The 14,340-nt window shown below is 32.2% G+C and overlaps 1 protein-coding gene across 1 annotated transcript; it reads left to right on the plus strand.

The window, feature by feature from the left end:
• The first annotated feature begins 416 nt into the window (after positions 1-416).
• Positions 417-5,834, plus strand: LOC133189651 (flavin-containing monooxygenase 5-like). Its single transcript, XM_061325052.1, has 3 exons — positions 417-530; positions 5,288-5,502; positions 5,622-5,834. The coding sequence occupies exons 1-3, from the start codon at positions 419-421 to the stop codon at positions 5,832-5,834; spliced, it is 540 nt and encodes a 179-aa protein (XP_061181036.1). The 5' UTR covers positions 417-418.
• The last annotated feature ends 8,506 nt before the right edge of the window (positions 5,835-14,340 follow it).

Here is a 14,340-nt window from a genome sequence, read left to right on the forward strand (position 1 = left end):
CGCATAGAGTACTTTCAATTCCATAAACAACATTTGAAGTTTTACAAGTAAAAATGTCACTAGTTCAGCATAAAAACTATGTCAAGTAAGGTTTTATAAAAGGTTTGATTTGTTTTCTATCAAAACTGGTTATCTAATATTACATAAATACTTGTGGAAGCCTATAGTTCCCTTATGAATATACTAGTAGATGACATTTTTAGCATTTAAGAGATAAGAAATCTATATAGGAAACTGTCTTACCTTTGGATCTATATCTAGTGTAAATGTTTTAGATATGTGTTAAATGCTTGAATTAGCCTTCCTCCCCCAGTTTTTTCTCACAATCTAGCCTTGATGGAAACTGATCGAAACTTCACTCAAGAGCTGTTTCAACTGATACTAAGTTACCTGCTTGATTTTAGCAATCATTGACGTGATGACAAAAAAGGTTGCGGTGATAGGATCTGGTGCAAGCGGACTGACCGCCATCAAATGTTGTGTGGATGAAGGGTTACATCCAGTGTGTTTCGAGCGAACAGACCACATAGGTATATTTAAGATCACAACCAGTAATTATGTTTGACACATCATATGATTAATATTATAGGCTGATTAAAATATTTTATAAGATCAAATACTCATATATATATATATATATATATATATATATATATATATATATATATATATATATATATATATATATATATATATATATATATATATATATATATATATATATATATATATATATATATATATATATATATATATATATATATATAAGTTTAGTACCTTCCTTAATCGTTGTAAATGGACTTCATTCATGTATATTAAAGTGAAAATTTTCCTTATAGCAAGACTCTAACGAAGTGGTTTATTTCCTTTTTTTTCTTTTTGTCTTTGCCCTTTATTCATTACATTTAATATTACATATAATAGTTTTCACATTATCGGCTTTTTTCAAGGTCAGCTAAATGTAGAGTCAATGAAGATTTGACTATGTGCTTTCTTGATCGAGCAGCAAACAAACACGACGTGCACTAAAAGATATGATTTATTGATCGCGACCTATATACAAATGCGTAAGGGTTCCATAAGGGAAAACGTTTGGGAAATTTTATATAAGATTCCGTAATAAGTGCAGCATCGTCGGTAACCCATGGGTGATTCACATCAATTCTCTGTATCATCCTTTTTGGACTCAAAATCGTGGTTGCGACGATGTAAGCGCAGCATAGTTTGACTTTCAGACTTAAAAGAACTTTTACAATTGATTTTTTGAAATGAAATCTTAGCTACTCAAACTGATACTATATAGAATTTTAAAAATATTTTGCTGTTCAACCGTCCAAAAATATTCTTAATTAAAAGAGATCTCTAATCAAAGTACTCAAATGTATATTTACATAGTACGGAACAAAGACCCTTTTACATGAAAAATTTATGTACATTGTGATAGCAGATTAATAACAAGAAGTTCAGAACTGTAAGAATATATCTAAGCATTGACATTATTTTTTGAAAGATGTAGTCTCATAACTGTAACGGTGTGTACAAACAAATTGAGTAACGCTCGTTAGCGCGTTATAAAAATTTGCTTGGACACACCGTTGCAGTTATGAGACATCTTTCAAAAACAATGTCAATGCTTATATTTACATTTTCGAACTCCTTGTCTTGTCTGCAAAATTTATATTTCAAAATCCCCATATTATCCTTCGTATTAATGGAAGTTGCAAGAGCTACTACCGTAAGACTGTTCACTGTAAGCGTGAATTTTGATTTTCGCTTATGACCTTGCACGGCGTTCAACGTTTGTGACGTCATAATCAAAAACATACTTTTATCTTTGACCTCCCCGTCCATGGTATGGTGTTTTGCATGCCATAGCTTCCCACACATTTTATAAGCAAAATACATGTGGAATGTAAATATAACACAAAAGTATGTTTCTTTGGAATATAACATATAAAATGTCAAAAGTTGAATTAAAATTTAGTTGAACTTTAGCAGCAGAACTATCAATATATCAGATGTCTCGTTCTTGCCTCTGATATCACTTCCAAAAGTAAACAAACATTGCAGTAAGCTCAGAAGTTGGCTCACAGATGAGACCTCAGCGGGGAGTTTTGCTTTACCTCGGGTCACGTGCTCCCAGTATGTGTGTTGACCTGGTAACACAACCTCTATTTATAGAATATGACAGAGGGACCTGATAAAAATCTTTCGCATATTTTACACAATTATAAATCATTTGAAAAACATGGGTGAATTAATGTCTGTATAGAAAAATCCTCAAATTACTTTACTTTGTTTGATATTTGATTTAGTGTTTGAGTTATCTCAACAGTGGTTCAGAGTACGCACTATATTTCTAAGCATTTAATTTGGGTGTGAAGAGTCAGGATATCCGTTTGAACACCGTGACAAAAGCCGGTGTAAAGACGACCCCTTAGAAAATTGACTGGAGGTCATTTTTTTGACGTCGAAAAATGACTCTAAGGGCATTATCTGACGTCGAAAATGACCCTTTTGCCTGTAGGAAAAATGGCATCACCCTTAAAATCTGTATAACCTACGTGAAGGAAAATGACCCTCGTAGAATAATGACCACTTATAGATTTATTTAGGGATAATTTTTTCTTTTAAGTTAAAAAGATTAAAAGTTATAAATCAAGAGGCCCGTGGACCAAAATGCTCACCTGAGGTAATTGAGGATATAGCGATGATCTCTTGGTCTCATTAAATCTTTCAATGTCTTTTAATAAATTGTCAGCATTAATGGACTTCAAACTACACTACATGTATGTGGAAATGCTTTCATATTGATTTAACTAATGTATCATTGTTTTAAAGAAGATTCATATTTATTTTTCGCATATCTCTTATATATATATATATATATATAAAGAGAGAGAGAGAGAGAGAGAGAATAGTATATAATGTCTATCTACCGGTTAGTTTTAAAAGTTGCGTCCGAATATCTATTTTTTTTTTTTAAGTCAATGATTTAAACAGTGTACATACATGTAATTTTCGGACATATAGCAAAAGTATCTTGCAATATGAATAAGAACTTTGTGATGTTTCAGAAACTTTCGTAGATGTTCATTAAAACCGAAAGAACAAGCATTAATTAACTATCCTGTGTCAAACAAAAATTTTGATGCAAGCAATTTTAACCTAAACTGCGAGGAAACTTCCATGAAATCCCAGAAACCGCAAATAGTATTAATAAGAAAAACTTGATCACATATCTACAAATGTATATCTCGTAACCAACTTGATCCGTGTCATTTATACATGTACCATCTTTGATTTGATGCTCTCTTTTTTCAGAGAAAAGTTTGTCCAAAGAAAAAATATCAAATCTGTTCGAACATGTAATGAAAATGTAATTTCGCTAAATTATCCAAGTAAATACCCAATTTGTCCGAATAATTCCGAACAAAAACAATTTAATCTACTTTCTTCTAGCGCAAGAGTATACTTAATTCGTCCGAAGAAAGAACTTCTTTATCCACACAAATATTTTGTACGTCCCAAAGAAGAACTAACTTGTCAGAACTATTATCTTTTTGTCAGAACAAATATTTAATTCGTCCAAACAATTATTTTTTTTCTGGGCTTCAACGGCACCATACTATCACATTATATTCTGTATTTAGAAAAGTTATTGCCTTGACGAATTTTTGTAAATTTGTTAAAGTCATAAAGATTCTAAATTACAAAATGTGTTTACTAACAAATCATTATAATAAAATAGGAATTTTCATAATGATTACTTTAAATGAGACTGTTGAAAGCCCTGTATCATCAACTTATTTGTCAGTATCCTGCCTCTGTTTTAAAGTTGATTGTACTCAGACTCCTCTAGTGTACCGAATAAGTTGGGAGACGTAAATACGATATGCAGTTGATAGTGGAATATTACGAAATAAATACTCATAAAAAGTTGGCGATGGAAAAGCCGATTCTAAAGTCATCCCGTTTTGATATAGTCTAGTTGTTAGTTGGCCATAAACAGCAAGATATTGAAATATGAAAAAGATGTTAAAAAAAAAGATTAAGATTAGAATCTTTCCTTTTGCAAGCAATAGACATACACAATGATCACCTCCCGGAAGAAAAAATCTTGTTCTGTACACGTTAGATAACTCGTTAGTTGTGCGAAAAAGTTTATCCAACCGTTTCCATGGTAATGGGAACAATTTTAAAAATCTTAAATATAAATTCATTTGTGAAGTTTCATAAGGATTTTCCAAGCCAACAGTGAGAACATCCGTTGATTAAATCTGTCCTTTTTTGTTCCCATGGCAACAGTGGTAAGTTTGAAAAAACAAAATATTAAATGAACATCTAGAGTTGCTAATCATCATTTCTGAAAAGTTTCATTATGTTTGTCCGAGTCATCTCAAAGAAAATGCTCGGACAAAATAATAGGTCAAGAGATAACAATATGTCGTCCTGATTTACATTCTTGACGTCACAAGAACAGCTTCAACTAATAGCCACTTTGACGTATCTATTGTGAAATTTTAATTGTGTGCTGAGAACGCAATATGTATAATAAATAGAAACACATGACACATGTAATGCTGTTAAATACATTTTAATTGCGTGTTTGTCCAGTGTTAATCAGAAAACGTAAGAGAATTACCCGTTGAGACCCAGCTCCCGGCATCAATCATCTCTTTTAAACTTTGTATCACTCTGTTGGAACGGGGGGTCATTTTTCAACAGCGGTCAATTTCTTATAGGTTGCACATGTAGAAAACTGGTCTTGGTTCTTTTTCTACAAAAAATTACATGTTCTACGACTAGGGGGTCATTATTCTTCTTTATACCCGCTTTTGTTCAACGTGCAATGAGCCTGGCTAAAAATCATATAACATGACAAAAATCTTGCCAGGAAAGAGGAAAGCAATTATATTTTTGGATTCAAATTGTTATTTATTATAAAATTAATATTGCTTAATCTTGCTGAAACTTTTAAAGAAGCATGATCGTGGATTTTATTCCCACTCGATCTTTTCCCCTCCAACTTTTTCTAAGGGATGATTGAAAAAATTTGGAAAAATGTTCTAAACACTGATGGTAATTCAAATTGTTAATAGATGATGCAGCGAAACAATAAACTTTTTTTTAGAATTAGCTGCCTTTGTTTTCCATTGGTTTCAAATGTTTTGATTTTTTGATTATTTTTGAAAGTGTTCTGTAATATAATGGATTTTTTGGGTCAAATTATTCAAAGTTTTAATCAACAAAAAACACATTTAGCTAAACTATTCTTATGTTTAAGGGGGTCTGTGGTATTACACAGAAGAGGCCACCGATGGTCAAGCTTGTGTGATGAAATCCACAATTATCAACACTAGTAAGGAGATGATGACGTACAGTGACTTCCCAATACCCAAGGAATACCCTATCTACATGCATAACAAATACGTCCTCAAGTATTTTAACTTGTATGCGGATAATTTTGACCTTAGAAAATACATAAGGTTCAAAACAGAGGTATTATCCTAGAAATTAATCATTTTCCTTTTCTAACTTATAGAAATAAATTCAATTTTCAGTACGTTTATTAATTGATTCTGTTAACGTTGTTGTTGTTTCTTTATGTGTTATTATAGGTGACATCAGTAAGCAGGAGTCCAGACTTTAACACATCTGGGCAATGGAACATTACAACAAAAGATTTAACAACAGGAGAAACTAAAGAACACGTGTTTGATGCCGTCATGGTGTGCACTGGTCATCATGCTGACAAAAATATTCCAGAATTTCCCGGAATATCAACTTATAATAAAACATTCCTTTTTATTGGTAAATGTTTGGGAATATAGGATTGAAATTTTGGTCCATCTTTGACAGTGCATCTCATCATATAACTCGTTATGTTCATGTAACCGATGATTATATATATATAATTCTTATCCAAATTTTAGTACCCATATTTGATTAACGCCACTTCTCGATATGTTGTACAGTACTGCTTACGTTTCTCCTTCACTTCTGTAAATATCTAATTACTTCGTATGAATTAAAAAAAAACAGGTCTGCAGATAACAGGACCCAATTAGTACCCATTGGAATTCCAACAGATTGGTGGAAAACTTGATCTCCCAAAACTACATAGATATTGTCAATCAGAAACTCAAGAATCTTTTTAATTTCAACTTCGAAGTACGTACGTACTAGTATGTGTAGAATCAGAATGTTTTTAACAAAATAAGTTTGCAGATGACCATAATAGTATATTCAGATTTATAAGTTTCATTATTATTGAAAAACAGCTGTCTATGATGCCAAAAAGCCTTTAATTTATCGTGGGGAATGGTTGTATAAAAGTCGCACGTTTTGATGCTATTGAATTTGGTAAAATGTCGTAATTTCAAATTTTCTAAAAGTTTCTTTGAGTTATTAAGTATCCACAACTTCTCAAATATGTTGTCGTACAGTACTCCTGGAGTTTCTCCTTCACTACTGTTCTTATTTTCGTGAGGAGTAAAGAAAGAGTCTTGGTAGAACATTTTCTATAACCCGCTATATATCTTTGCTTGTAAGGATTTTATGTAGTTTAGGAATCCATTATAAATATGATAATTCAAACTCAATTTGATTGTTGGGAACATTAAAGATATTTAAAACTGACATATGGTTTTGAAGAATTTTCTTCTTTGAAATGGAATGAGTACAAGTTGGATTACCACTTGCAGAAATTTATCCAAGTTCCTCTAAAATACATTTATAATAATTTACACACAGGACAATTTGTTACCTGCTTTGCCATTTGGGACCAGTATACATACTAGTATTGATAGTGTTATCTATCTAATTCTTTTTTCAGTTCTGAAGTTCTGAAGTAATGAAGAAAGAAAGATAGATAGTTTTCATATTGTCCCCAACCATTTAATGCGATCCATTATGAAAAAGTGTCAAAGTCTTCTTTCTCATGCTTGGTCCATCGCCTGGCGTAATCTTCGACAGAATTCATAATATTTATGAAATTTTGACGCCAATTGAAAGATCGGGGTTCCCTAAATTTTGGCCTTTTCAAAGTAAGTGACTATTTAATTAAGGTCCTCATTATTAATTATATTTACGTCACCAGTAATGACATGTTTTGCAGTATTATACTTCGTAGTTTATTTTGTAATTAAAGAGTTTGAAAGCAATAGTCGATAAATATTTCTAAGAAATACATGGTGTGGACTTCAATTTGAAATCTGGTGGAATACAAGACTGGAACCTTTTGTGATTAAGAATATTACTATTATTTTCTGTGTCAATTCCTTTGTTGGTAAATTTAATTTTTAAGGAAACATATGGGTTACTTGAGCAGTTTTTTGTCTGTAAAAGTGGCGGTTTAAAAAGCCTGTGATTTGCAAAATATCCATAATCCAAGATCCATGTCTATATTTTGGTGTCGAAGAATCCAAATAAGGACTTTCCTTCGCCCTTTCAAATAGGCCATTTAAAATTTTCAAAGAGACATAGTAAAGTTTTGTGCGGATGTGAGGAAGATCTTACTTTTTATTTATATAAGGTTGTAGTGAATCAGGAGATGCATCATGTATAAAAGTTTATTGTAAGACCGGTCTCCATGACCTCTGTGTATTGTTAAAAGGTCCCATCACATTCACATTAGCACACTGTGGACTTGAAAGATTCCAAACACCATCGGAATTGTCATTGCTACTATATATGGAAAAGTCGTGCATAGTTTCCTAATCCAGTATTCTCGTTGTCTACTGATAGGTGTACTCAATGATGGGCTATCAATATGATGATAAATGACTACTCTATGATAAAAGAAACTCTTGTGAATGGAAGTTAGATTGATAATACTCAAAAAGCTTATGCTTTCGTATTTTCTTGTGAGAACCTTAAAACAATTAGCTATAGAGAAGATGATATTGATTTTGTTGATGAATACAAGTATTTGGGTGTTGTCCTAAAAATAATAGCATGTTGATATATGCATGTGCGAATTTAACAGGTAAGGCAAGAAAGGCATATTTCACTATCAAATCAAATCTACCAAACAAACTCAGTCTCTCTGGAAAGATTCAATTTAGATTCAATTTAAGATATTTTATTAAAATAAAACAATTTTAAATTGGTGATATCAAAATTTATTTCATGATATTACAAAAATATTACTCTGTTACCAAAGCATACCAGTTAATTTTTAGTATCAAAAAGCACTTAAAAAATTGTATTTTTTTCATATTAAAAAAAACACCACCATTTACTGATATCAAAAATACTAAAACGGCGTTTTATACAAACCTGATCGTTGGTTATGTTATGGATATGAACATAATCAGCATGATACTGGAGATACCCTGGCTCTTCCTGTACGGAGGGGGTCAAAAGTTCACAGGTCAGCTGGCGTTTGTTGAAATTAACAGCCTTACAATCACTGTTATAAGAACACATGCGCACACACATCTTCTTGCCAAACAAATCCATAGTTTTAAGAACACTTTCTCCTAACTTCGAGTTTTCAATTGTTATTGAAGTTTCTGCTTTAAATACTCCTGAGAAACCAAGGAGAAGAGCAAATATAAACTTGAGAGACATACCACTTTTCGTGTTTTTGTTTAATTTTTTGTAGAATTTACATTTTAATACTTCGCGTACTGACGAGATTTTTTGCCGCGACTTTGTCCAAAAGTCGATTAAACACCAGGATAACCACGTTTAATGTTGAAAGCATTGCCTGAAATGTATTCATTGAATCTTTCTGTATGGAGAACAGATTCGGAAATTTAAATAAAAATAAAATAGTTATCCGTGATCAATTTTTTTCTAGACACTGGCGATCCTTTGCCTAATTGATATCATTGATTCCCATTATCTACACATAAAAAATCAAGGCTAAATCTGATAACATTACAATAACGTTTGTTTTTCTCCATCAATGAATTTATATGGTAGACACCGTTGCCATTCACAAAGTAGTTGCTCGAAAAGCTAACCAAATATGTCATATTGATGATTTCCAATACATTTTGCAAAGGATCAAAGGGTGAAATTGTTTCCCGTTTTTCGTGCATTCATTATCTGTCTGGTCTGGCGAAATTTTTCCATACATAAAATTTAGCAATAAAAAGTGCATTCAAAAATCGGATGTACTGCAAGAAAGGAGAATTGTATTGAAAGGATTTAACAGAATCTTCTCTAGAACAGAAGGAAATGCTATTTATTTAAAAAAACTGACACAGAATTAAATGTATGATCGTTATCTCCATATTTCATGATAGCTACGGGTTTGCCACTAAATTATTGTATTTAAAAGTTGAACGTGTAAAATTTTCATTACGTGCAAGGGTGGAAGCACCATAATTGATCATATAAGATACATGTATCAGCTTCTCTTATTGATATAATGCGACTACCGAAAAATCTATAGATTGTTTATTTCTAGTTTTTGATTCCTGATCAAATTTTACTTCCAGATGGAAATTTGGAAGACCTCGGAAAATAAAGGGGACATGCTAATACACATAGTATTCAGTCTTCAGTTTAAACACTCTAGTTACCTCATTTTTAAGTTTAACGTTACTGGAGATCAGAAGAGCTAGCTTAAACCATGGTAAGGTGTTTTTATTGTTACGGATTTCAACAATGTTGCCATGGGCATAAAAAATATTTTTTTTCATGTTTTTTGTTTTGATCCGATTTCAATAAAACTTGGCAAAAAGTAGATCTAGAATACGGTATATAATTCTATGTATCGGTTTTTGGTTTTGATTGCCGGTGTCGCCATATACTAAAAATTGAAATTTCTGGGAATTTTTTTTTAAAAGGCTACTTCTCTGCATTATTAATCACGGCGGGTATCTCATCCTGGGCACATGATCACACCTCTGGAATTTCCAGGGGTCCATATTTTGTGCCCTCTTCGCAGGATTGTATAGTTTATAGATTTTTTTGAGATCCGTCACTGTTTTCTGCCTTTTTCAGATTACAATGAAACTTGAAACAAAAAGATACCTTACCGGTGATCATATTTCATTTTATTGGTGTTCCCAAAATTTTAAGTTTAAGTGCTACTCGTTGAAACCGCACAAACACTAAAATGCTACAAACAAACTAACGAAATATGAGGATAACGAACAGTAATCAAGCTCAAGGTCATTCGGAACAATGCATATTTCGAGCTGAGCAAACAAGGGTCTATAAAAAAAATAAACATCAGAGGTGGAATCAAGTCCCATGGAGGAGTAAGCATCTCCTGTTGACCGGTCACATCCGCCTTGACTGATAATGCAGAAATATAGCCTGTAAAAAAATTCACAGAAATTTCAATTCCCCAGTCACACCCGCCGTATGCTCCTTGTAATGATCTGGTAGAGGGAATTCATGGATATTACAGTGTTAAATACTTGTCTAACAATTGGTATGAAAAACTTCAGTCAACATTCGACTTAAGGATAGAATGTATTTGCTAAGAATGTAATTGTATCGGGCATAGAATTTGCGAAATATTGATGAAACAAGACTGACGTCCTTGTTTCATCAACTACATGTAACTAGTATTTTTCCATAGCGTACCTCGCTTTAGTAATTGTTCATGCTTTTGCGAATCAAATCAATTGGTAGACATAAACTCCATATAAAGATGAAAGGAAGGGAAATTGACGATAGAAAAGTTGAGGTCATCACGTTTTAGCAGAGTTTAGTTGTTAATTTGCCATTAATATCTTTCTCTAGTTTGTTTTTGTTTATTGTTTAACGTCCCTCTCGAGAATTTTTCACTCATATGGAGACGCCACCACTTGCCAGTGGAGGGCTGCAAATTTATACATGTACAAGTAACTATATTCACGTCACCAGTTATGACGTGTCCAGCAGGACTATAGTTGTGGGAGAAGAAGAACATGAACACGTAGGAAGATTGTTTCAGATGTTCAATGTCTAGACACCGCAAAGCTTTTTTGTAATTAAAAAATTTTGTGAAGTTATAGTCGATGAATATTTGTAAGAAATACAAAGTGTGGACTTCAACTTGAAATTTGGTGGAATACAAGACTGAATCCTATAGTAATTAAGAATGTTTCTCATATTTACTGCATCCATTAAGATTTTGGTTGGCCCCCACTTTCTGTCGCTGTAGGATCGAACACTCCTTTTTTCTTTTTTTTTTTGATTGTCAGAATATATTGGGAAGTTGCCCCCCTCCCAACCTCCATGTGTTGGACCGTTTGTGTCGTTTAAATTTTTGTTTGCTTGTTAGAATGTTTTGGGAGGTTGTCCCCCCTCCCCTTTTTTGAAGCCGTTGCTACGGGCCTGGCATCAGTTCCATTGTTGGCAAATTTAAGTTGATTCTTAAACTGATAAACAGAATAATGAGTTTGGTTCAGTCTAATTGTGTACCCCATTCATTGATATCAAAAACTGAAAGCAGAATTATGTTCAAAAAGCGTAATACAAAATTATGTATATTGCTATAGTCTACTTGTACACCAAGACTTATTAAAATCAGACCAAAACTGTTTAATTGAGGAGTAGCATATTGAAAGAATTTTCAAGAGATTTCTATTTCTAAAAATATGCTGTTGTCATATACATAAGTTCCTAGGTTTCCAATGGTTTATGATTAATAAGAGTTAAAGTGTTCATTATTTGTTTATTTTCTATTTCAGTGTAAAATGTTTTAAATTGCCCCATTTCTATAAAGCATATGCATTTCCTTCTTAGGACTGTATACGATTTTCGTGTTTATATCAATAGCCAACAATGCAATAAGCGGTCTCTTTTATGAACTCGCACATTTAATTAACAATGATTAGACGTACTTCTAAGTTCTAAAGAACTGAGTAGGATTTTTTATTACACATAAAAAGTGGAAACGCCATTGATCATAAGGCGTCAATTGGTTTCTTACCTAAAAAAGTGTGACTACCAACAGATTAAAGCTTTCATTTTGAACACTTGATTCCTTATCAGATTTGAACTGAATAAATAAAACGTTCTGAAAAAGCTTGTTTAATGACTTGGGTATTATAGGACAAGTTCATTCAATTCAGTTAGTTATATTAAAACCGCAGGAATTCCAGATTTCTTCCAGAGAATCAAAGGTAACATTACCAATACATTACATTAACATTACTGGTTCAGGAATTAAAAATTCAATGTACTCAACTCACTTTGCAAATTTGACTACATTTAGTATCAATTTTTGTCGGAATTCTATTTCTTTTCATTACTTGGGGTGCCCATCCCCCCCCCCCCCAAGGATAGAATCTACTTTTTGGTCTCGATATTATCTACGAGTAGTTTAGATTCGCTTGGAATGATTTGTCTAAAAAGGAGCGATTGTCACAACTAAGAATTTGGAAAATAAAAGAAAAATACGACATATGTGCAAATACTACTATAGAGACCACAGACCCTTAAATCGCTTTAAAAAAATTAAGGTGTTAAAAAAAATAAAGGTATGGAACTCCTTTCATAGGGTACCCACATTTGCCAATAAAATACTTTTAAATCAATTGATCTATAACTTTACTTTCTATTCATAACTATTCACATATAAACAATCTACGTTACTACCAGTTCTTCCCGAAATTCCGTATACATGTACTTCCCGAGATATGCTGAAATCATTTTCCAAAATTGACCTTATTTTTTTTACTCTACATTAGCTTGGGCCTCTGAATCAAACTCCATACAGTGTCAATTCTCCGGGACTACTTTCCCTAGGAATAATTATATGGAGTTGTAGCGTAAAGTAATACTGGGCTGTCTGGAGCTTGCATCTGAATAGTTGCACTAATTGTAAAGCTTTCACATAAGATTTTTCTTTTCTGGCAAAGTGGTTCTTAAAAGCAAGATTTTTTAAAGATGCTTCTATACCCTATTCTTAGCTTTTTTTTTTTTTTTTTTTTTTTTTTTTACCTCGGAGTCCTCTTTTAAGGTGACATGGCCCTTCATTTAATCAATTAAGAAGGCCAACTTAATTCTTTGTTGTCTTATTCAGTATTAGCGATATCTCTGAAGAACACCAAGATCACATTTCTTCCACAGAAATGTTATATCAGTTACCTGATCAAGTGCAATCAGGGGTCCGCAGTCCACTCATGGCCGTTGGACCCCTGATAAATTTCATCGGATATACTAGTATTACGGGCTTGCTTTTCTCATTGATAAGAACCTTAAAAGGCTGCAAATTTTGGTGGCTTCAAGAATGGGGTTATAAATCAAAAAAAAAAAAAAGGAAAAGAAAAAAAAGGCAAAGTTCACAAAAATTGTCATGGTGCTGGTTTTAATGACAGAAAATATGAGTAAACATACAACAAGATTGATCAAGTGAATAAACAATATCAGGTAACTATCACAGATTATGCAACATCACAGAATTCTATAACATGTTGAAAGCCCTATGTACAATAACAAATTGGAGAATTCCTAAATAAAACTACATGTATATAAAACATTAAAGGTAAAACTTCCTCCTCAGATACAGAATTATGTTTCTTAGTGCAGTCAATGTGTGTAAAAAGATCAACTAAAATTAGATGAACAATATTTTTTAAAAAAATTATAGAGTTTATTCTACTACTATAAAAAAATAAATGAGTAAAAAAAAAATCAAAATTAAAACAAAGAACTATGCAGAGAATTATTATCATAATGTGGTCTACTTGAAAAAAAAATCATATCAAAACTGTAGGAGAAGTTATTTTTCCAAGAACTTCATAGATTAACTCTAATATTAATAACCATAACAACATGAACAATGTTCATCAATGTCAAAAAGCCATATTTTGTCTAAGTGTGTCTAAATTAGACTACTACTTTACCAAATTTTATTGAAATTGGACCAAAAGTGTAGAAAAGTAGCATTTGAAAATATTTTTTACAAAGTAATCTATTTTCAGTTTTTTGCTTATTGACAGAAATGAAAATGCAATATAGAAAAGTCTGTTCAATTTACTGAAATTGGACCAAAACTGTAGGAGGAATAGTATTTTGAAAATTTGTTTATGGACAGTGAGAAAGATGGCAGAAGTTACATAATCAAAACATAAGCTCTACTTTTCTTCAACCAGTGGAGCTAAAAGATGAAAAAAATATAAAATAAACCAAAGTCTCTGTAGCTCTACTGGTTTGTTCTCAAGTTACATGTAAAAAAGAGAGAAGCAGCATCTGGACTTGAAACTAAGCAGCAATGGTAACACCAGTGAATAAATGTGACATCTTACATGTATATTCCTTGTGTTGATAATTATAACAAGTACTAATTAATTTGAACTGAGTTAAAACATATCTCTTGTTCTGGTTCATCAAGAAGAAAAAAAAAGCCACTTAACTCTAATTTTTTTTACCAAATGTAAA

The sequence above is a fragment of the Saccostrea echinata genome, unplaced genomic scaffold, assembly GCF_033153115.1.
Source record: "Saccostrea echinata isolate AGI-Se365-2 ecotype Australia unplaced genomic scaffold, CSIRO_AGI_Sech_v1 ptg000019l, whole genome shotgun sequence".
In the NCBI taxonomy this organism is placed as follows: domain Eukaryota; kingdom Metazoa; phylum Mollusca; class Bivalvia; order Ostreida; family Ostreidae; genus Saccostrea; species Saccostrea echinata.

What these genes read in the sequence shown, in the direction of transcription:
- LOC133189651 (XM_061325052.1), top strand. Translation starts at nt 419, where the DNA reads ATGACAAAAAAGGTTGCGGTGATAGGATCTGGTGCAAGCGGACTGACC. An exon ending in CGAGCGAACAGACCACATAG is followed by an intron (nt 531 to 5,287) that starts GTATATTTAAGA and finishes CTTATGTTTAAG; the next exon opens with GGGGTCTGTGGTATTACACA. An exon ending in ACATAAGGTTCAAAACAGAG is followed by an intron (nt 5,503 to 5,621) that starts GTATTATCCTAG and finishes GTGTTATTATAG; the next exon opens with GTGACATCAGTAAGCAGGAG.